The 23,185-nt window shown below is 49.2% G+C and overlaps 11 protein-coding genes across 12 annotated transcripts; 8 read left to right on the top strand and 3 right to left on the bottom strand.

The window, feature by feature from the left end:
* Positions 1-141: 141 nt before the first annotated feature.
* On the bottom strand, positions 142-8,446 carry FVEG_04467 (GTP cyclohydrolase I). 2 transcript variants are annotated; one of them, XM_018892249.1, is made up of 5 exons: positions 5,254-8,446; positions 1,336-5,186; positions 1,015-1,280; positions 925-963; positions 142-853 (listed from the first exon to the last, which is right to left on the bottom strand). In XM_018892249.1, the coding sequence occupies exons 2-5, from the start codon at positions 1,670-1,672 to the stop codon at positions 548-550; spliced, it is 948 nt and encodes a 315-aa protein (XP_018748911.1). In that variant the 5' UTR covers positions 1,673-5,186; positions 5,254-8,446; the 3' UTR covers positions 142-547. The 2 variants fall into 2 exon arrangements, with proteins under 2 accessions (XP_018748911.1, XP_018748910.1); XM_018892248.1 differs by having other exon boundaries at positions 1,336-8,446.
* FVEG_04466 (hypothetical protein) lies at positions 2,111-3,700 on the top strand. The gene is made up of 2 exons (XM_018892247.1): positions 2,111-2,954; positions 3,003-3,700. The coding sequence occupies exons 1-2, from the start codon at positions 2,364-2,366 to the stop codon at positions 3,372-3,374; spliced, it is 963 nt and encodes a 320-aa protein (XP_018748913.1). The 5' UTR covers positions 2,111-2,363; the 3' UTR covers positions 3,375-3,700.
* Positions 5,353-6,249, top strand: FVEG_04465 (hypothetical protein; the record flags this gene model as incomplete). The annotated part of the gene is made up of 2 exons (XM_018892246.1): positions 5,353-5,367; positions 5,458-6,249. 2 exons carry the CDS (start codon positions 5,353-5,355, stop codon positions 6,247-6,249), a joined length of 807 nt encoding a protein of 268 aa, XP_018748912.1.
* Positions 8,447-9,076: 630 nt separating the features above from the next.
* Positions 9,077-9,415, top strand: FVEG_15484 (hypothetical protein; the record flags this gene model as incomplete). The annotated part of the gene is made up of 1 exon (XM_018904612.1): positions 9,077-9,415. One exon carries the CDS (start codon positions 9,077-9,079, stop codon positions 9,413-9,415), a length of 339 nt encoding a protein of 112 aa, XP_018748909.1.
* A 6-nt stretch (positions 9,416-9,421) lies between these two features.
* On the top strand, positions 9,422-11,281 carry FVEG_04464 (hypothetical protein; the record flags this gene model as incomplete). The annotated part of the gene is made up of 1 exon (XM_018892245.1): positions 9,422-11,281. The coding sequence occupies one exon, from the start codon at positions 9,422-9,424 to the stop codon at positions 11,279-11,281; it is 1,860 nt and encodes a 619-aa protein (XP_018748908.1).
* A 681-nt stretch (positions 11,282-11,962) lies between these two features.
* FVEG_04463 (hypothetical protein) lies at positions 11,963-12,583 on the top strand (the record flags this gene model as incomplete). Its single annotated transcript, XM_018892244.1, has 1 exon — positions 11,963-12,583. The coding sequence occupies one exon, from the start codon at positions 11,963-11,965 to the stop codon at positions 12,581-12,583; it is 621 nt and encodes a 206-aa protein (XP_018748907.1).
* A 537-nt stretch (positions 12,584-13,120) lies between these two features.
* On the top strand, positions 13,121-14,260 carry FVEG_04462 (hypothetical protein; the record flags this gene model as incomplete). The annotated part of the gene is made up of 1 exon (XM_018892243.1): positions 13,121-14,260. One exon carries the CDS (start codon positions 13,121-13,123, stop codon positions 14,258-14,260), a length of 1,140 nt encoding a protein of 379 aa, XP_018748906.1.
* Positions 14,261-17,487: 3,227 nt separating this feature from the next.
* FVEG_04461 (hypothetical protein) lies at positions 17,488-18,513 on the top strand (the record flags this gene model as incomplete). Its single annotated transcript, XM_018892242.1, has 1 exon — positions 17,488-18,513. The coding sequence occupies one exon, from the start codon at positions 17,488-17,490 to the stop codon at positions 18,511-18,513; it is 1,026 nt and encodes a 341-aa protein (XP_018748905.1).
* Positions 18,514-19,583: 1,070 nt separating this feature from the next.
* FVEG_04460 (murein transglycosylase) lies at positions 19,584-20,414 on the top strand (the record flags this gene model as incomplete). Its single annotated transcript, XM_018892241.1, has 2 exons — positions 19,584-20,317; positions 20,365-20,414. The coding sequence occupies exons 1-2, from the start codon at positions 19,615-19,617 to the stop codon at positions 20,412-20,414; spliced, it is 753 nt and encodes a 250-aa protein (XP_018748904.1). The 5' UTR covers positions 19,584-19,614.
* A 117-nt stretch (positions 20,415-20,531) lies between these two features.
* Positions 20,532-21,776, bottom strand: FVEG_15483 (hypothetical protein). The gene has a single exon (XM_018904611.1). It carries the CDS (start codon positions 21,596-21,598, stop codon positions 20,729-20,731), a length of 870 nt encoding a protein of 289 aa, XP_018748903.1. The 5' UTR covers positions 21,599-21,776; the 3' UTR covers positions 20,532-20,728.
* Positions 21,777-21,874: 98 nt separating this feature from the next.
* Positions 21,875-21,997, bottom strand: FVEG_04459 (hypothetical protein; the record flags this gene model as incomplete). The annotated part of the gene is made up of 1 exon (XM_018892240.1): positions 21,875-21,997. One exon carries the CDS (start codon positions 21,995-21,997, stop codon positions 21,875-21,877), a length of 123 nt encoding a protein of 40 aa, XP_018748902.1.
* Between the last annotated feature and the right edge of the window lie 1,188 nt (positions 21,998-23,185).

Genomic DNA, 23,185 nt, shown 5'->3' with positions numbered 1-23,185 from the left:
GTTTGTTCTTGAGCTAATTTTGTTTGTACGAGATCCATACAAGGGCGTCTGAGATGGGTGATTCGAGAATACCACACCACACACATGAGGTTGTACTGGTTATCAGACCAGGCTATGTTACATAAACAATGGTCGGCTACGTTACGTTATTAATGAGGTTATTTCATTCAATTCAAAACTCTAAACATGGTTGTGATATGATATTCTCCAGGGCGTTGAGCCCGGACATCTAATGGGACAATGGCTAATAAACGCTGTACCCGCCTGTTTTCCTAGAAAATTTGATGATGACAACTTGGACCCGACCGAATTTGTTGAAGACATGGCCTCTTTCTTTCTTTTGTCCCAAAACCGCCCTTTGGAGGAGAACCTTTCCTGAACCGTAACGCCGACAATGCAGATAAATCAATGGTGATGGTACTCGGTGCATGCACTTCTTATGAGATGCACCCTTCCTATACATGATGAATGTTCTTCATAGGCTTATCGTTTCCATCATAAGCATGTTGAAGATTGCTTCGGCCTAAATTTGCGACCGTGTTACTCTTTATCGGTTGATACCAATAAGGTTGAGGAACTCATTGCGCGTCTTGGACTTCTTCTCGAAGCAGCCAAGGACACAGCTCGTGATGGTGCTGGTGGTGGTCTTTTCGACACCGCGCATCACCATGCACAGGTGGCTCGACTCCATGACCACAGCGACGCCCTGGGGCTTGAGGATCTCCATGATGGCGTGGGCGACTTCCTTGGTGAGACGTTCTTGGATCTGTAGACGGCGGGCGAACATCTCTGCGATTCGGGGGAGCTTGGATAGGCCGATGACGGTCTCGTTGGGGATGTAGCCGATGTGCATCTGCGGGGGAAAAAAGAAAAAGTCAGCTGTTTGTTCGAATTATCGTGCGATTTCGGAGGAGAAGCGCAAACCTTGCCGGTGAATGGTACGAGATGATGCTCGCACAGGGACTCGGGAATTGTTAGCTGTATTTCTGCAATTGAGTGTCGAAAAGAACTTACAAAGATCTCAATGTCCTTGACGATGACCATTTCGCTGTGTCCCTCTCTGAATAGAGCTTCGTTGACCATGGTTTCAATGTTGTCCTGGTATCCCTTGGTCAAGAAGAGCAGGGCCTTTGCGTAGCGCTCTGGAGTCTTGAGAAGACCCTCGCGATCGGGATCTTCACCGACACACTCTAGAATAGTGCGCACAGCACCGCTCATACGTTCCAGTCGCGCAGCCTGCTGCTCCTCCGTCTCCTCTCTGCGCTCTCTCGTTCCCCGACCTTAACACCGTCAGTAAGCGCAACCACAATCACCATCGGTAAAAATAAAACATACTGGGTCGACTGAGCCCATCAAAGTCAATGACAGGACTAGGAGATCTAATCTTCACCACAGCGCCCTCCTCTTCAGGAACGCTCTGGGGTGCAGCAGCGCGGCGCTTCCGGGGGAGAGGTTCATCGCGGGGATCTCGCGAAGCTTTAGCCAAGCTATTGCGACGCTGGGCGAAAGCGCTGGGCTTTGCGCCATTGACAGCGACAGTGGTGTCACCGTTCTTTCTCTTCTTCTCCTTGCGCTCGCGACGGCGCCTGCGGGAGTCGTCGCTGCTGGACGAGGAGCCCGAGATGCTTGCGACGTCGTGGGATCTCTTCTTTCCGTCTTCGGAGGTTGGCATGGTGGCGATGTGAAACTGAAGAAGCAGAGCAAAAGAGAATTGGGGAGAGAGAGAGGATGGAGGAGAAAGAGGGGGGATAAGTACTATGTATTCTTTATGAGTCAAGTCAAGAGAAGAGAAAAAACAGGCGATAATTGACGACGAGACACAAGCCAAAGAAAAGAGTAAAGTACGGAAACCGAATCGATTGAGTCAGGGTCCAAATGTCTCTCTCACGCCAAAATGTAAGCCAATGACCGGATCCAAACGCCGAAAAAATTAGAGGGGCTCCACGGGATTCGCGGGGAATGAACTGCAATTATTTTCCCACGCGGGTTTGCTTTATCTTATCAGCAGCTCTTTTGACGTCAACGGCCTAGCAGCTTTTTGTCTCAGACTCTCACTGGTCGGCAGCAGAAACGGTCGCTGACGCCGTGGGTCCGATCATGTGGGTACGCACGTGACTGGACCTCACGTCCGTTCCGTTCGGAATAGCAGACGCGTTATGTGCCTGATGCACCGGATCATCCTCCGAAAGCCGTGACGAAGAGAGACGCCATCTTGTGAACGACTTTGCGAAGAACGCCGATATCGAAGAATACGTATCTTTCTCGAAGAACGCCTTCTCGGAATACCTCGCTGTTGCTTGCTTAGTTACATCGCCTCTCATTTTGAACCTCTCCCTTTCACATCTCGATATCGATCAATCACGATGGCTTCTCCGCCGTACGCAACCTCTCCATCAGGAATGTCACCTCCCTACCCATCACCCGCTCAGATTCCCAACAAGAAGCGCCCATCAACTCTCGACGGCTCCGCACCTCCTCACAAGCGCCGCAAACCCTCCCAGACCTCCGTCTCAACCAGCTCCGCAGCGCATCCTCTTCGCCAAACATCCTTCCCTCCCGAAGCACGATCTCCATTCCCACGCTCTCCATCCGTAGATGCCCAGTCCCATGTGAGCGGCAGCGCAGTGAGCACAACAGCCAGCGCAGCACCGAAGAAGAAACGCGGCCGCAAGGCGAAGAACGCCAAGGCAGATGATGCTCGTGAACAGACGCCCAGTCTTGTCGGAGGACGGGCGCCTACTGCTGTGAGCGGACAAGGGGGTGAGAAGGAGGATGACGATGAGGATGATGAAAAGGCTGAGATGGCGCTGGAGGACGTCGTTGCCAGAACGCAGGAGCAGAAGCAGGAGGAGATTCGACTGCGAGCTATGCTTGTTGAGGCTTTTGATTCTCAGCAGTATAACCGATATGAGCTCTGGCGTGCAGCTAAATTGGCTGATAGTGTCGTCAAACGAGTATGTTTATCTCTACGAGGGTCCAATTCTTGATACTGACATTTACAGGTCGTCAACGCCACGGTCTCTCAATCGGTCCCGCAGAACGTTAGCACAGCTGTCAAAGCAGTGGCTAAGCTCTTCGCTGGTGAGATCATCGAAGCCGCTCGCAATGTACAGGGAGAATGGATCCACGCTGGAGAGAAGCAGAGCGAACTACCTACACCTCCACCCTCGACAAACGACGACCCTGCTGCAGCAGAGGAAGAGATTGATCTCAAGCGCGGTCCCCTCCGACCCGATCATCTACGCGAGGCCTGGCGCCGCTACAGACTATCTGGAGAGAGCCGCGGTGTAGGCGTGCAGCAACTCTGGCATGCCCAGCAGGGCGATGGAGTTGAGCGCTTTTCGACTCGTACAGGAAAGCGACTTTTCAAGTAAGCTATGACGAATGACAGGCAGCTACGATAAGGATGAAAAGGCTGCGATGCAAGAAAAAGAGCGAGTCACGATGGGCGGAAAGGAGATTGCACAGGATGATCGCCAAGACATGGTCCAGATGAGTGACATAGACCTGACTTGGCAGATATGGAGATGGGATGGATTCTTTCAAGCGTAATAATGATACCCCCAAAAATCCTGAAACAAAACAGGAAATGGAACTTTGTACAATACTACCCAAATCAAGAACATGAATAAGGCATATGCCAAGAAGCGTCGTTTATCGGAAATAACAATGACCCGAATGAATACTCAGTCATTTGATAAGTACCATGTAACTCGTAAAAGACCGAAATTTGCTCATATTGATCCAGTGGGCTGATTGTATTTCCACGTGGTTGATCGGGACTTGTGCAAATCACATACTGAAACGAGTAAAGCTTTGCACGGCACAATTTATCCAGATTGACAAACCTTGTGTACGAAGTCACGAATGACATTCAAGTGTTCCTGTGCCTTTTAGACCTTCGTATACTAACTAGCCGCTCTAAACCCCGTAAATAAGGCACTGCCGGCTGAGTCTGGGAGTGTGGGGAGCTAGCTAAGGTAGCAGCAAAAAGGATGCTCGGATTAGCGCACGCCATTTCAGTCAGAGAGTGCCGGGGGGTGGTTGCTGTTGATAGGGAGCAATTTCCGTGGAGTGGAATCATCTTGGATCGCTGATACCAGTAATACAACGCTCGTACTTGGCCGGCGGTAATAACTATCTCATGAGACTTGCCAAGCGGGACCGCGGGGCATATGGGAAAGTCGGCACGTACACAGCCACTTTGTGCAAGTTGTAGCTGTTGAACAGTCTTGATCGATTGGAGCCAAGTCTTGGCTGCTGAGGTCTCGACTCTTGACCTTGACACTCTGACAATGGGCTCCGCTTGTCTTTGTCTATCAAGTGCGGAAACTCCTACGACCTTTTTGTATGATGTAGGGAATACCTTGGCCAAGCTGATGATGATGTTGCATATTCAGCCTCGGTTCAGCATGGCCAAGAACACCATGTCATTGTTTGGTCAGCTCGTAAACCCAACAGATATCATTCCGACGAAGGGGAATCCTTCAGTGACAGCTCCTACGCCCAAGGAGTTCAGACCTGGTCTTGGCAGACCTTGCAGGGCCTAGACTCATCAATCGACATTCTGTCCCTGAGCTCACCGACCTGCAACAGTGGTCTCTCCTCCAAGGAGATTGGTCTCAAGCTTGCCCTTCATCACCTTAAATCGTCAACATCGCAGCTTAATCGGCTATGAGGAGCCGAGAGGCTTGCTTGGCGGTCGGCTGGACCGAAAGACCGTGGCGCAGCAGCTGCGAGCCCAGCAGCAATGCGTTGAGAATTATGGGGCGCCTAGTCCTCTGGGCATCCCGCAATCAGAGACAGAGCTCCCTGTAGCTCCCTGCAGCTCCCTGTAACACTCGGGTCTTATTCAGTCAAGGGAGGTTAGGGCGGAAAACTCGACATGTGTATCCACCAGCTTCTGCCTGTAAGCAACGTTTCACAGGCAGATTGTGATTTGAGTCTTTGCGTGAGACGGTCGGGTCGCTTTGGATTGCTGTAATTATTGTAGAGAACTTCAGGAAACTCTGGGTGTGTTAAGCTTTGGAGTTCATCTCGAAAAAAAGACCAATAAAGTCAACAGGTCCGATTGAGCAATGCAACGCACGAAGTCGTGATAGGGTTGCCATGGTTCAATATGTTTAAACATGACTGGCGCTAGCGTTCCTTGACATCGGCTGGATCTGCACCGTCAGGACATGGATCTTTCGCCAAGAAGTCAGTGCTTGGCCATCAACGCGCGTCCTGCTTGGCGAGTCAAACGGTACCTACATCAAGAAGAGCTCGAGTCTCATATGGGCTGGCTTTCGCTGCCATCATTGACGTAGCTTAGACTTTGGATCGGCATCCAGATGAACTGTATTTGCCAATATGACAGGAGGAAAGGTGAGTTCTGATCCTCATCTTGCTTGCCTTTGTCGCCAGCTGGGTTCGTCCCGTTTTGCAGTGTACTTTGTCTGACACATTCCCCTGCAGAAGGAGGGCTCGACCAACCCATCAGCTGTCCGGATTCGTGACAATCAACGACGGTCCCGTGCACGACACAAGGAGTACGTCGAAGGTCTGCAGAAGAAGCTTCAAGACTATGAGCGCCGAGGTGTTGAAGCGACGTTGGAGATGCAACAAGCAGCCCGCAGTGTTGCTGTCGAAAACTCACGCCTAAAAATCCTGCTAGGGTACCACGGTATCACCAATGAGGATGTTGAAAAGTTCTTGCAGAGCTTTCCAGACCAACCCGCTTCCGAAGCCGCAAAGGCAACGATTTCGCAGTCAACATCTGGCCAACCGCTTCTCGCCGCTGCACCTAAGATTCCTCTCCAACCTCTGTCAAGAGGACACTCAGCAGAACCTCCGAGGTCAGCGTTACCGCCTCCCCATATCGCACCAGAAAACACGAGTACTCGAGATGTGGTGGACGCCGTCGTAGGAATCAAGAGAGACGCTCGAAAAGCTGGTCTTTCCAGTGGGCCAGCACTTCCTTTACCAGTAGAGCAGCGTCAACCGCTGTTGCAACCTCGACCTCAACCACCCATTCTGCCAGCGTTGCCAGCTCTCGTCCTCGGTCAGGGTAGGCCAGACCCCAATCCCCTCGATAAACTCTCAGTTCTTGCGACAGCGAGCGTACATCAAGAACCTGACAAGAACAAGCACCACCGCACACATTCAAATGCCGATAGCCTTCGTGTACCGAGCCCGTCAATACTGGGACAGAGTTCGCCAGCGTCGTCACATACAACCCCCAGTCGAATAAGTTCGACATCTCCATGAAGCCAGAAGAGCGGATACAGCTGGAATACGGCACAACAAGTATCCATACCAACGTACATATTTGACAACACAGTCCATCGAGGGAATATGGTTGAGGAGTCTGGCGGCGAATTCGTAAAAAGAGATACCAAGAAGCGGAAGGAGAACGGAGTTTTTGAAGGCGTTGAGTTAACTGAACAACACCATAAAAGGTAGCTTTGCCTTTGCCTCGTTGCACGCATGGCCAGGCACTACCGGACACAAGCACAGGCTAACACAGTTCTCGACACCAGCCTCAATGTCCAGGGGGATGCACCAGGTTGATGTCAATGGTGCTCAATCCAGGACCAGGGCCGAAAACAGAAGCAATGGAAGTAATGCTGCCATCGAGCAGGCGTTGACAACGAATATTCTCATTGGAAGAGTCTCGATACATGATTAACGATACAAGTCGCTGGCGAGATACGAAAGACAACGAGCTTCGGAGTTGGAATAGATTAGAATTGGTTTCAGGTTGCCATTGTCGAGAAGAGTGATACCAAGTGTATCGATCGAATCCGGTGGAGGCTGTAAATCTTGGCGATTGAAGTTGAAATCTTGTCTGGCATGGCGAACTCTGGGCGTGAGATGGTCGGGTATAAGAAGGGCTGTCTCTAGTCGCTCAGATGGGAGGCCGCCAGGTGGAGATATAAGCTTGCAAGGACGAAAGAGTCCCAGAAGGCGGGGAACATGGTTTAGCCGCGCGAGTTGGAGGGCGTCTCTCAAAGCTCGTTGGAGGAAGGATTCTCAACATCTTGGTGTGTCGAGGCAAACACGAGACAGAAGCAACAATTAGCCACACGAATAAACGTCAAAGCAACAGCACCTTCTTTCTCCAATTGTAGGTCTCATCACTGTGAACGGCTTGTCTAGGGAAGGCAAAAAAAAAAACCAGAAACTTGATCAGACTCGGGTAAGATATCATAAATTTGGGGGTGCCATTGAGGAGTTTTTTCTCAAGCAACAGGGGCCAGAACAAACTCCTTTAAAAGAGTCCCCTCTTTCAAGATACCTTAACTGAGACTTGACTCGCAAAAGAAGCCCCTTTCAGAGAAGTTCTCTTGTTGGCCACTGATATTGGAGTCCTCCCAAGCCGAGAGAACCGGGATCCAGTTGTTGATCCACACCAGCGTCATATTGACCCATAGAACTGCAAGGTTGTCGGAGGGTTGGAAATGAGATTAGATAGGGAAGGATTGATAATCTCTCGGCCGAGTGGGATGAGGCAGAATTTGCTGTAGTTTGCTGCGATTTGCTGTTGGTGGTGGTGGTTGGATTGGTGTGTGGTGTCCGCGGAATTGTCGAGGTCGGCAGGGGCGGAGCTGCAAGCGAACTTAAGGGGGACTGGCTGGTACGCTCTGTGTTGAGGTGAAAGCTTGGCGAGAATTGGCGAGAATTGGCGTAGCAGATCCAAGGTGAAGAAGGCCGGAGAGAAGATCGAGGAGGAGGCAGAATGAGTTGAGGAAGAAGAGAAGTCGAGCAGGGAAAAGACATCTAGAAGAACGGGAAGTGGGCACGCAACCGCGTTCCTGCCACGATGGGGCCAACCTGGAAATCCTGAATGACAGAGTCTCTTTTGATCAAACAAGAGACACCTTAAAAGTAAAAGGAGAGGTATGTAATTGAAGAAGAAGGAAGCCAGATAGAAAAGCCGGTGATGTGGTCTTGAACGAGCCGCACTTGCAAGCATCAAATTCATGACGTCGTGGGAGCATACCAATCGGCACACGCGGGTGACAGTCACCGTAGCTTCAGGCCCTGCCAGGGACCGGAAAGTGGGTGCCAACCCCCCTGTAAGCCACCGTAACGATCGTTATCTCATGTGGCGACAAGGGGGTCAAGACTCCGTGGGTGGGATTTTGGTGCATGATTGGTGGACTCGCTAGGGAACTCGCTTGGTTCAAATAAGCTTAATCGTCTCAAGGTGTGGCTTTCGGGTTGTTATCCGGCCAAGGTTGAAAGGTTCTTGGCCTTGTTTTGTTGTGAAGGGTTGAATGTGGGAGGGATTTGTGCAGTTGTTGCGTTGTTCAGTTGGGTTGAAGAGAGAGGTTTGTTCGTGTAAGTCAAGGCCAACAACAGAACAGGCACTCGCACGACTGTTGGTCGTTATTGTAGCAGCCATGGAGTGAATCAGGCTCCATGAAATTGGACAGACCAACGAACCAAAGGCCTTCGAAATCTCACTCGCAACAGTTTCGCGGGAGGGTTCGAAGTTTAAATGTTGGTGAGGGCTAAGATGGCCGCGCGGCCTCGCCAACGAGTTGGTTCCATAATTGGTGGTGGCAGTGCATCCAACCGACTAACTCGATCCTATTCAACGTCACTCATCCGCGGGAGCTTTACTTGTAGTAGAAAGGCCTTGAAAAAAGTATCAAGATATGTTTCAAAGAAGAGCCACGCCAATTGGACAGCTGTGCTTGTTGGCGGTACAGCTGTGGTTGAGGTGATTTGGAATTTGAGGTAATTGCCGACCCCAGAAACATCAAGCAAAGTAACCAAAGTGAGTGCAGATGAACAAATGGACTGTGACTTTGTTCAATCCTTGGTATTAGGTACTTGGCCAGGGCAGTGCCTTACAATCCACATATTGTAGTATGGCAGTTCTTTCCTTGAGGCAGCGCCTAAACCGTCTGCATCTTCCTTCCTCGCCAGGGTAAAGTAGACGTCTAGCTTTCCAACACTGAGCTCATGAGAAACTTCCATCATCCATCATCATCATCCATCAATCCATCCATCTTCATCAAACGCATCAATAATCCCCATCACATTCTACCCAAGCACATCTATTTTCTACCCTCTTATCACAACCATGCAAGTCAATTGGCGGCTTGAAGACCTTACCAAATGGGTCATTGACGACGATCCAAACCTACGCCTGACCTTTGCTCATATCGAGGGGCCTCCAGGCTCAGGCAAGGCAATCAAACTACCAAGGCGAATCCTCGATTCGCGTCGAATTCTTGATCATCGCCGTACCACTATTATTCAGGTTCTTCCCGGCTTCAAGAGGAATGCAGTGGTCCAAGGTCAAGGGTCTTGGTCACCGGACCATAAACTCGAGAAAGATCAACATCAACCTGAGCTGAAGGCTCAAACATACCAGGAAACATTAGAATATCTCAAGATCGGCTACCGGGAAGGGAGATAGGAGGAAATGCCCCATCAGTCAGGTCGGATAATCTTTCTCCTTGAGGCTGACCCTGACTATTCGGCGGATTATGCCCTAGCATTGGCTGCCATCACGACATTCGCCGTGCACAAAGCAACAAACCAAAGTGCCGTGCATATCAAGGTGGCAACTGTATCGTGGGAACCAATCCACCCAGTCACGAGACGGCTGTTTCAGCAATACCTTGGTGCCCTCGGCGCCTGGGGGAGTATTTCCGAATTCTTGCTTACAAAATCTGAACCCCTGCCAGCAAACCCTGTGGTTCTCAAGGACCTACCCTCGAATCTGCTTGAGTATGGTACAGCGTCTAATGACACTGGGAGTCTATGCCTGCGTTTTCGGGACGCAATGCATGATGCTGCGGACCTGGATGAACGGAACACTGAGCCATCACAATGGGATCCTTGGATCACAGCATCCACCTCAAAGGGGAACTATGATACGATCCCATCAGCTTTGAAAGACCCCGGAGTCGAGCTACAAATGCTTCATCTGAATGCAGACTTCAGATTAGCAGAACGCTTGCCCTCCTACTACACTGTCAGCATTTTTGCGAGTCCTACGGTCCCTCGACTCATCTTCGATCGCCGCTCTCGTCAGCTACTGCACACATTTCTGTGGATCTCAGAGTCGGAAGAACTTCAGCAGTTGTCTTGGCGTTTCCGGGTTCAGAGTTATCATCCTCCCGATATTCTGTGCCTTGATCACTTCACCAAGCATCGCGCGAAAGAACGACGATTGAAAATCCGAAATGAACACGCCGAAGGGTTCGTGATTGCCCTCTATGATTATATGGAATGGCCTCGGACCATTTGGGACTTGTTGAATGTTGTTCAAGAGAAAGATGATGTTTTCAGTCTTGCTCGTATTCGCTTTCTCTTCTCAGGAATCACGATAAGTGATGAAGTCATACCCGAAAGTTCCAAATTACGGCCAAGAACAAGCAACGGCGACGCACTCTATGCTATTTTGCCACAGGTCAATTACGACTCGCGTGTCGCTCATTTCCTCAGCCTGGATACAAGCTCCTTGATCGCCATGCTAAAGGTACACCTTGCCCCGATGTTAGCAGCAGCAAATGAACCTCTGGAACTGCTCCATGTCCAGAAACTTGACTCGGAAACCATGATAAAAATAAGAGGATGCTTAAACGAATGCTCCCAGGTATGCGACGCCGGCGAGTGGGTACGTCGCAGCACTCTATGGGCAACCGCAGGCCTAGGGGGCATGATCGATGCCGATGACAACGACCTACCGTCCCCTCGTTTCACCACCCCTTTGGCTGATAGTAGCATCCGGGTTCTCACGGCTGTATCCGCATGGGTGTCGAAATTCAGTGGGACTATCGACAGAATCCTACGCGCGAACGAAATGGAAGTGGAGGAATTGGGCAAGTTTCAGGAATCTGTGAATGACCACAACTATAACGAGATATCCCGAGACCTGCTGCGCGCATATTCACAGCAAGTGGCTTATGCATCCAAGCCCAGCAAGAAATTGCAAGGGGGTGAGCTGCCCAAGCTGTACGACTTTATGACCAAGAAACGTTTCAGCCCCAATCTAAATCTTGCAGTGATCGATTGGAACTACATCTTCAAGCACGAAAAGAGGGCGTATGGTGTTTATACGCATTTGAAGCGCTTGGGAGACGGAGGGACCACTGTTTGTAACTGGACTTGGATTCCTGATCAAGTATGGGTGGAATTCGAAATAGCCATGGAACTGGCTCGGAGGTGGCAGCCGCGTCGGGATAAGGAGAATAACGATGAGTTTTGGAAAACTAAATTTGGAACCACCCGGCTCAGAGAGGAGAATGGGGTGCTCTTCGATCACCAGGAGCTGTAGAACAGAGAATACCGTAATATAACTTTAGTACTCTTTGACCATCCTCAAGTTTCGTTGTTGTGGAACGTACAGTTATTGTCAAGGTCACTCTTGGACTTGAGGCCACTCCCAAGTCCAAGATGCGGTAGATGGTGAGGCACCAACTGGGTGGGAGTGTCGGATGGGCGTCTCCAAAGATGGAAAGAAGAATGCGGCCTTGTGGTTGGAGATGAAGTGTAGTGATTTCGCTGCGAGGCAGGGTAACAGGATGGACGAAGTACAGGAAGCATCTTCAAGGGCTTGTCCCTTTCCAAGGATCTTTGGGCTCCTGAACTTGGTATCTGTTCACGAGAACAGCCCATGAAGCTGAAGCGACAGCAAGGAACTGTTTTTATTGAGAGTTCATTGTTCTCGTCTACACAGCTTGACCAGGCGTAATGAATCGTATTTCACGCTTTCTATTGTTGCTGCTGAGATTTGTTGGGCAGCTGCGTGCCAGTTGCGAGCTCTAGTACGGTGTTTTTGTGGGAGACTCACCGAGCTCCTGAACAATAGGGCGAGTTCCCCTACTTCAACTACCGCCGCACAACCTCCCTTTTCCTCCTTTTCACACACTCAACACTCGAAAATCGCGAATACAAAGTAAACCAGTCTGATAGTAACTTCTTCACGAGTCCAAAGTCTTATCCTTTCTTCGTTAACATGCCGCACCCCCGTATCCCCGGATTCGCGGCCATGAAGCGTGCTGACCAAGGCGCCAAGCAAGAAACCCGCCCCGAGTCTCAAAACAAAGGAGTTACTCTTGTTGAGAGTTTGGCACTTCGCAGTGTCACGACAGAAAAGACTTCCGGTCTCAGACTCGTGAACAATTCTCCTGGTGGCGGGCACCAGGAGAACGTCGTTGCCAAAGTCCCTGGCCTCGCGGGGACTTATGCCGCGGTCATAGACAACCCCGACAGCCTCATAAAGGCATACAGAATACTTCCGCGAGGCAGAATCAGCGTGATCTTTGCTGTGCCCCCGAACGGGTCGGGGGCCAGTATGACCTCCACCGAGATTCCGTGGTCGGCACTGAAGGCCGGAGAGGACGAAGCCGCCGCCACACCAGACACACCAGAGAACGAAAGCAACGACGACCAAGCCCTCGACGACGGCGAGGCTGTTTTTGATGATGACGAGACCGTCGTCGGAGAGGATCACAGCCTTAAGATGGGGGCTCGTGAAGAGGACACCGAAACCTCTGCTCAGCCAACTACCACCACCACCGCGCCCGCGACCGAACCGGAGGTGCCCTACCCAGACTTGCTGGGATTATTCATTTAAAGTCAAGGTCAGTGAAGCTTCGAGAGAGAGGTGGAACTGTTATTGACATTTCAAAAGCCATGAACGCGGAGTGTGCACACCAGCGCACACAGGTCCATGATCCGACAGGAAGAGTAAGTGCCCTCGAATTTCCAACTGCTTTGCTTGATACTGACTGTTGAGTTTCAAAGGACCCAGAAGCCGCGATTATGCCTTCCATTAGTAGGTAGCATCCATTGGATGATTGACCGCCGCGAGTGCTCTTGCTGGAGATAGACATGAGCCCAGAATACACCTTCTCTTTCTTGCCCGTAACCATATCCCATCATCGAGTCCGACTTTCCTTTTCTGATCCCCGTTTGCTTCCACCTCATTCCTGGGCAAGAGTGAGCTGCGCTCCCTGTGACATGAGTAACTTTAGAACCGTCGTCCATGTCCTCCTTGACCAAAACATCAACCAAACATCATTCTCTTCTTGACCCATCATCATCACACCAACAAGTTTACACATCTCATCACAAACAGCACATTCTTTGTCATCACAGAAATACCATCACAATGGTGTGCTTCTTAAAAGTTTGTTGCCCCTGCTTCTTCAGAAGACACCGTGCCGGGTCAAGCCGTGGCGGATCATTCGAGAGCGACAGGCCAAGCTCGGAGCGAAGGCTCGGCAACAGGCAGCCAGAGGCTCAGGAGGGCGGCGAGCCTCCACGAGAGGTCGAGTTGCTAAACCAAGATGCTGCTGAGCAGCCAGATGCTCCCCGAATCGGCCCTCAGCCAGACAACGAGATAACGTCATTCCCCCGGCTCGATGGAAGCTCAGACGGCGACAACCCCTCAAATGATGTCTCTCAACAAGACCCCCCTCAGCGTGGCACTGGCATTGCTCCGCAGGCCAACGACACTCAGACGAATATCGGCAACACTTCAAATAATGTCTCGCAGCAAGGCGCCCCTCAGCATGGCACCCCTAAACCACGCAGCAGACGAGAGTCACGCAGCACCACAGCAGGTCCATACGCTCCATTAATATTACGTGATCTTCTGGAAAGCACCTCGAGTTCTTCAGCTAGTGCTTCGCAGGCCAACGACACTCAGACGAATGTCAGAAACCCTTCAAATAACATCTCGCAGCAAGGCGCCCCTATGCCAGGCAGCACACCAGGGTCACACAGCACCGCAACAGGTCCATTCCTTGAATACGAAGATCCAATGGGTGGAAATCAGGACACTATCAGTTCTTCAGATGCTCCGCAGGCCAACGACACTCGGGCAAATGCCGGCAGCCCTTCAAATGATGTGGAAAGCGCCAGCGGTTCTTCAGATGGTGATCCTGAAGCGAATGTCAGCAACCCTTCAGATAATATCTCTCAGCAAGACGCCCCTCAGCATGGCACCCCGAAGCCACGCATCAAACAAGGGTCACGCAGAACCGCAGAGGGTTCATTAACTCCGTACAGAGATCTACTGGGTGGATTTCTTCTTAACAGCGTCAGCGGTTCTTCAGATGGTGATCCTCAGGCGAATGGCTGCAACCCTTCAAATGATGTGGAAAGTACCGGCGCAGACGGTGCTCAGCAGGCCAACAACACTCGGACGAATAGGGCTCAGAAAAGCAGTGGTTCGAAACGCGGCCAAGATTCGATTATGTCCGAGAGAGAAAGAGAGGTGCTATACCTTATGGCTCTACTTCGTTGATACTCTGAAGATCAGAATGACGACAATCATCCGAATGCGATTCCGCAGTCAAACAATACTCAAACCAAAATGGTACTTCAGGTCGCCCAGGCCAGTCGCATGATGGGAATTCGGGCAAGGTATGGATTGGATTCGGTTGGGTTTTCTTGTACTGGTCATCGCTACAGGCATATATCTGGGTTATGTTTCTTTATCGTGCCTTCGTTTAAGGGTTAGCGGATCATGTCCATGGCTTTGTTAAGTGGAAGGAGAGTTGAGCGAAGCAAGCACAATAGCGAGTTCATTAGCGATTTCATTACAAGAGTTAATTTAAAACATCTTCAAGGTCTTGTTCTATCATTAGTGATGTCCAGAACGCAGTGTCAACAATGAAGACTGGTCCTGTGGGGTCGTGAGGATCTATGTTGGCGACAATGCTACCCTCGAATTCACACGACAGTCTTTACTCTGGCGACAGCTTGCATCTGATACGTTCAAGTTGTTTTCGCTACTTGCACGAAGGCAAGACACCCTTTTGCTGTGTAGTTGGTATGCTGCCTGAATGTGTATTCAAGAGTATTGTTTTGAGTTGATGAATCCGACAGCTGATGCTTGCGCTGCCCACCTTACCTCGACATGTTTTGGCGTACATAATTATGAGAAGGCCTTTGATTCTCTCAAGATTCTCTCATTCTGTCCAAGAGACTCCAAGTAGATTGTGCTCTCAGATGCAGTATGCCCTTCACCATCCGTCTTCAAGCCCGCGACTTCATAAATCAGAATCAGCCTTGCAAACAGAGCACTCCCCATTAATCTGATCACAATTACCGCAGAGTCCCTCACGCTAATGAATACCAAACTCGACAGGATAAGTGTTCCGAAGAGTGCTTGGAGGCAATCGCCTACGTACAGCGCTGAAGCGAGAGTGAGGAACCAACCCTTGTGTCGTCCGCTGTCCTTGACATGAAGTTTCGGCTGCCATGCTGTAGGTGTAAAGTCAGACCACAGCCTTCCTCAATGTTCCCATGTGCTTTTTGCGTCGGTGGTGATTTTTAATCGTGCGGCGATGTGTCCAACGAGGTGGATTGCTAGTGCTGAAGCGGCCGAGAATTACTGCTGCGGAGGCTAGTTCTGTTTTTCCGAACTCTGGCATGGTGGTGAGGATACAGTCTATTATGACGCGGTAGCCTGGACGAAGGGCGGGACTTGATATGTTGAGGTAGTCTTGTATTTCGGAGGAGCAGTTGTGCTTTAGTTGGCCTTGCAGTAGGTAGGGGATGCCATGCTGGGAAGAATTGGCGGAACTGGGCGTTTGAGCGGCGGAGGGCTGTTGTTGGTGGGATGAAGGGGAGGGTGGCTGCGATGAGGTTCAAGATGCTGAGCTTTGGTAAAGCACTGGCCATTTTGATGTAGTTGAGAATAACACTTGCGAGTGACGCATCGTGGAAATAGCGGCAGAGCTACCTGAATAGGGACCGCCGTACTTTATGCTTGTTCCATGCTACAGATCCTTCAGCTTCAGCTTCAGCCTCAAATCCTCTTCGTTTCGCAGGATCGACAGCTAGCCCAATGGTTTCAATGATCCCGGTCAAAGACAGACAGGCCTGGGGGGGGGGGCAAGAAAACACTGAACCTTGATATACGGTATCAAAATAAGCTCAGTAAAGAGTCCCCTAAGCTTAGACTAAATTTAGCTAAATATTTTTATCACTTCGGGTTAAAGTCTTGAGTTTTCTTTCCTCCCCTAGACAGGCCATCTTCCGCCGCCAGCCTTATTCAGAATCGGTAGTTATGATAGGCGGCCTCAATGTCACTGTCGTGCATATCACCTGCAGGATGTGAGACATGGGATGGAAACAGGTTTATTTTTGGAATGCTGGAGGAGGATGGTTTGTGCTGACATGAGAGTATTTGAGCCATCCATTTAGAAGAACGACATCCTGTCACCTCACCTTGACCCTGAATCACAAAACGATCAATGCAACTTGAGAGGCCTGGGACGCTTTTGGCATTGCTAGCCTCAACATCTAGGATTCATTTAGGATGAAACTCCCAGGCCTTGCCGCCCATATCCATCTACAGACCTGGTGGTGCAAGCTTTGATGGAAGATTCCCCTCCAACACCATGTCAACAATCTCCCAAACCACCATAATCAACCGTTTACCGAGCAAGCGTTGATTTCGGATAACGCCTTCTTCTATTTTTGACTAGACAAACGGCATCTGATCCGGTGAGCGGCCGGCATGTTCGTTGGACATATCAGATAGATCTGTGGCTTGCCAATACGAAAAATAGCACCATTCGGCTAGAAGGTCTGGTAAAGAGTGGTTTGTTTGATTCTTTGTTTGCTGCTGTTGGGAGGGCACGGTGATATTTCCCATCGTTGAACACACATTCGTGCAGTGAACAGCTCTATATGTGAATTTTTAATAATATCAGATAACTGAAACCCCTATAGGCATCATGATCACCGTCTCCCACAGCTGATCGCGAAGCTACTATTCCTGCTCAACGACGAACCCTTCCCTTGAACACCAACCGGATAGAATAAAGCACCAGACTTCACATCAGGACTACTTCACCTTAAGAGACTATGATTTTGGTATGTAAGGTAGTTCAAGTCAACATGTAGGCCTGTTGGTAACATCTAGTTCCATTCCTGTTCGACAAACGGAACCAACGCTAGAGCTGCTTCGAGCTAGCTATCTGGCCCCTCATACGAACTCCCTCCTCTACACGGCGGCCTAGTTATTGCGCCGGTACCGACATGAACCCAAGCGTTTCTTCAATTAGAGTTGCAGCTACCGGTTCGTTCAAGTTAGAGCCTCGCACATCGGAACAAGTAAAAGTGCGAGGGAGAGACTGAAAAGCTATGATTCAACTCTCATATACGAATATTATATCTTTCGAGACTTGCAAATCCGATAACTCCGAGCTTTACTCTAGTAGCAATGTTGTTACGGCGTGTTTACTACAAGGATCAAGAATCATTCTTGTATCTTTTGTCATGCTAGAAGCTATCTTAAAAAGTTCGAGGCTTGAAAATCCGACGAATCCGAGCTTTGCTGTAGCAGTAATGTTGATGAAGCGTGTGTTTACTTTAAGTATAAAGAACCATTCTCTCATCTCATCTCTCAGGCTTCCCCTTACCAATATCAAGCATCAACAATCAGCACTTACCAAGTCACCTGTCATTCAGAAATCACACGCCAAGAGTATTTCAAGATCTCGCCAGAACCAGAACGCAATGTTTCAGAACCGTGGAGCCGTCAACCCTGCAGCCCGAGCCCCCCTCGAGGTCCGGCCACTGGATACACGAACCCCAGGACCTGGCGACATCCTCGTAAAAAACGAAATAATTGCCATCAACCCAGTCGAGGTCAGCATCACCAAGAACGATCTGTTCAAATCCAAGTACCCCTGTGTAATCGGTACTTCTTTCGGTGGTCAAGTCGTCGCTGTTGGCGAGGGTGTCTCTGACTTCAAGGCTGGAGACAAAGTTGCCGTGTATTCCAGCCCAACTGATGGCGATAAATATGCCGCTTACCAAGCCTATGCACTGGCCAAGGTGGACAAGACCATTCTCGTCCCAGAGGGCGTTGATCTGGCTGTTCCTGTGAGCATGAACGGAAACCTGACGACTGTCGTCGGCATGATCAGCGCCACGGCCGGTGTACCCAAACCAGACATTGAGAACGAAGTAGCTTCTACTGGCAAGAAGATCCTCATCTACGGAGGGACTTCTAACCTGGGTAGCTTGGCTGTACAGTATGTTCGCCGGGCAGGCTACAGCGTAGTCACCACCACTTCGCCCAAGCACAAGGCCTTTGTTGAGGCTCTCGGCGCCGACAAGGTCATCGACCACAGTCAGGATCGCGACACCCTCGTCAAGGCTTTTATTGCTGAGGGACCATATGATATCGTCGTTGATACCATCTCCCATCCCAGCACTATCAGCATACTCGCCGATATTCTAGCCGCCCAAGGCGGTGGTACAGTGTATGCTACCAGGCCCGCATTTGGCCCGGAGGCACTGCCAGAAGGTGTGGTCCGCCACTTTGCTTCATGGTCATCTGTGCTGAATAAGGAGGGCAATGAGCATTTCACCAGATGGGCTTTTCATGACTTCTTTGCTAAGGGCATTGCAAGTAGTAAGCTCGTGCCGACAAAGATTGAGAGGGTTAGTGGTGGGTTTGAGGCGATTAACTCCGCTTTGGATATCCTGGGGAAGGGAGTCAGCAACTCTAAGATTGTTGTTGAGCTTGAGAAGTGAGAACAGTTGAGTATTGGACGATCTTGATAGAGAAACATGTATGGGTGAGAGTTATGGGAAAGAGACTAGTGTTGCAGATAAGGATTTATCAAACTCAAAATAAGACGAATAGTTATAGTGAAACTTTATACCCTTGATTTGAAACAAACAACAGTCTTGCTTCTTGCTAGCCAATCACCCTCCCTTGTAACCTTGAAAGAGTATTATCTGAGTTCTGCTCCTCTGTTGACATTTGATGTATGAATTTTTAGTCGATGATAGAGGGTAGATAATTGTTTGGGGTAGTCTAAGGAATACTACAACAAACGCTAGGTCAGTGCTCATCAAGAGGCTCTCCGTTATCACATTACAAGAACAGCCTAACACTGTGTCTAAAGTTTTGAAGTTAGCATTATAGCTTAGATAAAATCTGTCTAAAATTACTCGAAGCATAGGAGATCGGCGTTTAGTTCAGGTCTTGCGGTTGGCATTGGATTTGCCCTGAGCAGGGTATTTTTCCAAGCATCGGTTTAAAGATAGAGAGATGCTAGTATATCTCGACTTGGTTTAGACTGGCTGATCTTTGAATAAGAATAAACACAAGCATCAATGAATTCGTAGAGGTGGAGGGTAAACGGACGAACAAAGCGGCAATAGTAATCCAAGATCTCGATATAACCCCGAGACACCATATCACACTACCACTTACATCCCAATATAGATCAAAAAGGAAATCCTCACCACTATGCTCCGAACCTCCGAAACTTACTTAGTTCAAGTCAGCTACGATCCAATCGTTCTTCTCCTTGTATACGAGACGGTTATTCTAGAATACGCGGCTTCACTTCTATTGCTGGGGAAATTTAGTCTTGAGTCGTGATTGGTGGAGTTTCTGACTAGGTCATTCGGTAGTCGGCACTTATGGGGCTATAACTTACCAGATATGATCATATCGTCCGAATGGGAGTTTCAGGTCAAACACGCAGCCAATCTCCGAAGCACGGATACTTTGGGAGAAACATTATAAAGAAGCCGCCAAGGCTTTGTCTACTCTTCAATTTCATCTCTAGTCCATTCAATTCAGCCCTACAGTTTCAGTTTCATACTACATTCCTTTTCACTATGAAGTTCTTTACTGCTTTCTCTGCCCTTTTGGCTGTGGCTTCAGCTACACCTACTACTTCACCCTCCAAGACCCTTGATAAACGAGCTACCACCTGGTGTGATGCTTTCGGGTCCCTCCAAACTGAAGGATATACCGTTTACCACAACAACTGGGGCAGCGGCCAGGCTACCTCTGGTTCTCAGTGCACTACCTTCAACTCCGTCAAGAACAAGTCCTTCTCGTGGTCTACCAAATGGAGCTGGGCCGGTGGAAACATCCACGTCAAGAGCTACTCCAACGTTGCGCTCGAGAACATCAACAAGAAAGTCTCAGCCATCAAGTCCATTCCTACAAAGTGGACATGGCGCTACAGCGGAACCAACATGGTTTCCGATGTGTCTTACGACCTGTGGCTTGCTCCCTCTGTTGGCGCTGCTAACAAGTACGAGATCATGATCTGGGTTGGAACCTACGGCGGTGCTGGACCTATCTCCGACTCTGGCTCTACGCCCCTTGCGACGCTGACTATTAACGGTGCGCAGTGGAAGCTGTTCCGTGGACCTAATGGCGATACTACCGTTTACTCTTTCGTTGCCACCAAGAACCAGGGCAACTTTGAGGGCGATCTTCTTCCTTTCCTTACGTACCTTACCAAGAGCCAGGGTGTTCCTAGCAGCTATGTTGCTACTAGCTTCCAGGCTGGTACTGAGCCTTTCGTCGGTAAGTTGTGTTCCGTGTGTGTTTTTGTTCTGAAGCTAATGGGTCAGGTTCCAACTGTGTCTTTTCTACCTCTGCCTACAGCCTCTCTGTCAACTAAACTATCTACAGTGCAGATTAGCTGGCTAGTCTTTTCTTGTACCATAAATATTTTTGTTGTATATAACCTGAAATCTGTCTTTCACAGTTCAATACCTCTTAAGGAAGAGTTTTATATTGTCTGTCTAAACTGCTATGAAGTTCTTCAGGGCCCGCGATTATCGGGGCTTTGATTCCTTTGATCCATAAGCTATCACCGATGACATCTATAGGCAGATCTCTGGATAGCTCAGGGACTTTTCCAAATGCTGAACGGCGCTCCGTAGGATCCCTTACAGTTGCGTTTCACCTTTTAGCCTTTGAAAATACCGGTGCCTAGCTCGGCAGATCGTAGAGACGACTAAGGCCAACAGCGTGGCTATTCAAAATGTTGGAGATCTCAAAGCGCCATTCATCTTTGAATTTGGCATCCCATTTCCTCTTCGTTGCCTTTTTCCGTATCGACATCCACAAAGGCACAGCCCATGCCATAAACTCTAGGGTCACGTCACGTATTGACTTGCTGTAGTCGGGTATGATTGGAGCCTTGGTCACAGCTATGAGGCCGTATATGTGGTCCAAATATTTGGTTGCCTCTGATTCCAACGATAAATACAAGTTTAGACGCCACATGTCGCACCCAGGCGGTCTATCAGCAATTCCCCGGAAACTAAAGCGCGTCATCAAGATTTCCAAGATTCCAGAGGACAAGTACTTGAAAGCCCTGATCTGTAATCGTTGTGCAGACTCTGGATTCATGTCAGCCAGCGCCTGCATGTAGGCCTCTAGTCCTAACAATGCTATGAAACATTTCGAACGTTGCAGAATGCGAGATGGGGAAAGAAGGCACAGTTTCTTCGCAAGGACCACCTCCTGATGTATCCACACTCTGTTCCAAAACTTGAGTTCAGCAAACCGGTGTATGGCTGCCAAAGATTTGCTGATCTTGAGTATACCATCTGGTATACCATGGAGGCCAGAGTCAGGTGGAATGAGCCAAGACAGCAGTTCAGGCTGCCAAACAACTCTTTTGATGCAAATGTCATAGAGTTCCGTTTCTGTAAGACTGGTGAAGTCGATATGTCCAACTTGCCCCTCAGTGATGTGTACTATGCGTTCAAAGGTATTGAACGCCTCGCTGACATCTTCGTCGCTCGAAGAAAGCCAAGCCAGAACCATTGCTGCCGAAGAGTAGATATCTGCCATTATGTTGGCTTGGCGCAGTCTTTTACTATCATCATTTTGGTTGATACAAATCGCATCAGCCCATAGGCGGAACTTGGAGGTGTCGAGCTCATGGTCTGACTTTCGTTCAATATCAATCCAGTGCTTCTTCACATGCCGAAGGTCAGTGGCAAGGGTGACGGTAACTTGTCGTGAGACGCCATCAACAATGATCTTGTCCGTGGTGCCGGGGTCACCCCAGATGTAAGAGAGGCAGGTGTAGTAGAGATCCGGTGCAAGGAGGACGGTGTGGAGTTTTCAGTTGGCTTTGCTGTCAGGAGTGTTGGGGAGGATCTCGAGAAGGCGTATCTCTCGTTTATTCTTGTTGAGGGGTTGATAGAGAGACAGAGATGAGCCCGCGTCTTTGCTGGAGGACGCCATCTGGTTAAGACTGATCAACAACTAGTGAGATTGATTTGCAGTTGTTGAGGCTTACCAGTAGATGTTGAGGTTGATGAGAGATGAGAAAGTCTGCCTCACGAGAGGGACTTTATATAGCCATTCTGGGTTAGACGCAAGGCTGCAACTTCTCATTTTATGTTCTTCCTGACAAGAAGGATTACCCTACGTTATGGGAAAGGAGTGCAAGCACAAAGCTATCAAACAGAGAGGAAGCAGTGAGGAAACAGAGCAGCGAGAGTTCGATTGAAAACTTCGTTGTATTTTTGCCTAATCACCTTCATGTTTGGGCAACAGTATATTACATGCTTCGAACGTTGTTGAATGATCTGAATGCTTTATTTCAAACCAACTTGTCAGTTGGATGATGAATGATTTCTCTTGCTATTAACAATTCCATCAGTGTATTTCAATCTCATCAGACAACCTCCTTTGATTTATGACACCTACAATCTCAGGTTCGTAAAAGGCACGAAAGAATTGCTGTCTAGGCAGAGGTTTGGCTTGTTTTCAAGCTTGGCATGAAACTTCCATAGAAGAATCAAGCGTCACAAAGTGAAATCAGATGAAGCTTCAGAATGGCACTAAAGTTGGAATTTGCCAATCTAGAGGAAACAACGAAATAAATCAGCTCATTGAATGACAGGAGTTATTGAGAGGAAATCTGTTGAGGAAAATTGTTCTGAGATCTCGGTATGATGATGGTTATTCTTGACTGCATCGCAAACTTCGAGTATACTCTATGATTACAGATTGTCCATAAGTCATTACGAATACGTTGTGATCTTTTTCACTCTGTTCTGGTGATTAGCAAATCGAACAGCAATACTGCACAGTGTCCAACATCGCAAAATCCTCACAACTTCACCTCGACAAACACAGTAATACAGCGTCGCACAGAAAGGATTGCCCGCCTGAATGAAGCCAAGAGGTCTTCACTTTGCTGAGAGACAGATTTCTCCGGCCAAGCACTTGTGGCAAGCTAGACAGAATTTTCCTCCATCGCAGTAAGACCAAGCCAATAGCTCGGCCAAGACGCGTCGCATAAACTCAATATCGATCGGCCAACATGATTGATGGATCAGATAAGATTAAACAATGGCCCGACGCTAAGACAGCATTGGAATGCTCTACCTGAGACTTCTCTAGTGGCTTGAGTACTAAAGAAAA

Source organism: Fusarium verticillioides, chromosome 4 (assembly GCF_000149555.1).
Source record: "Fusarium verticillioides 7600 chromosome 4, whole genome shotgun sequence".
Lineage (NCBI taxonomy): Eukaryota > Fungi > Ascomycota > Sordariomycetes > Hypocreales > Nectriaceae > Fusarium > Fusarium verticillioides.
Note: the sequence above shows the minus strand (reverse complement) of the source record. Positions and strands in the feature narration are given on the sequence as shown.

What these genes read in the sequence shown, in the direction of transcription:
- FVEG_04467 (XM_018892248.1), bottom strand. Translation starts at nt 1,672, where the DNA reads ATGCCAACCTCCGAAGACGGAAAGAAGAGATCCCACGACGTCGCAAGC. An exon ending in TGATGGGCTCAGTCGACCCA is followed by an intron (nt 1,281 to 1,335) that starts GTATGTTTTATT and finishes GACGGTGTTAAG; the next exon opens with GTCGGGGAACGAGAGAGCGC. An exon ending in TCAAGGACATTGAGATCTTT is followed by an intron (nt 964 to 1,014) that starts GTAAGTTCTTTT and finishes ACAATTCCCGAG; the next exon opens with TCCCTGTGCGAGCATCATCT.
- FVEG_04466 (XM_018892247.1), top strand. Translation starts at nt 2,364, where the DNA reads ATGGCTTCTCCGCCGTACGCAACCTCTCCATCAGGAATGTCACCTCCC. An exon ending in CTGATAGTGTCGTCAAACGA is followed by an intron (nt 2,955 to 3,002) that starts GTATGTTTATCT and finishes TGACATTTACAG; the next exon opens with GTCGTCAACGCCACGGTCTC.
- FVEG_15483 (XM_018904611.1), bottom strand. Translation starts at nt 21,598, where the DNA reads ATGGCAGATATCTACTCTTCGGCAGCAATGGTTCTGGCTTGGCTTTCT.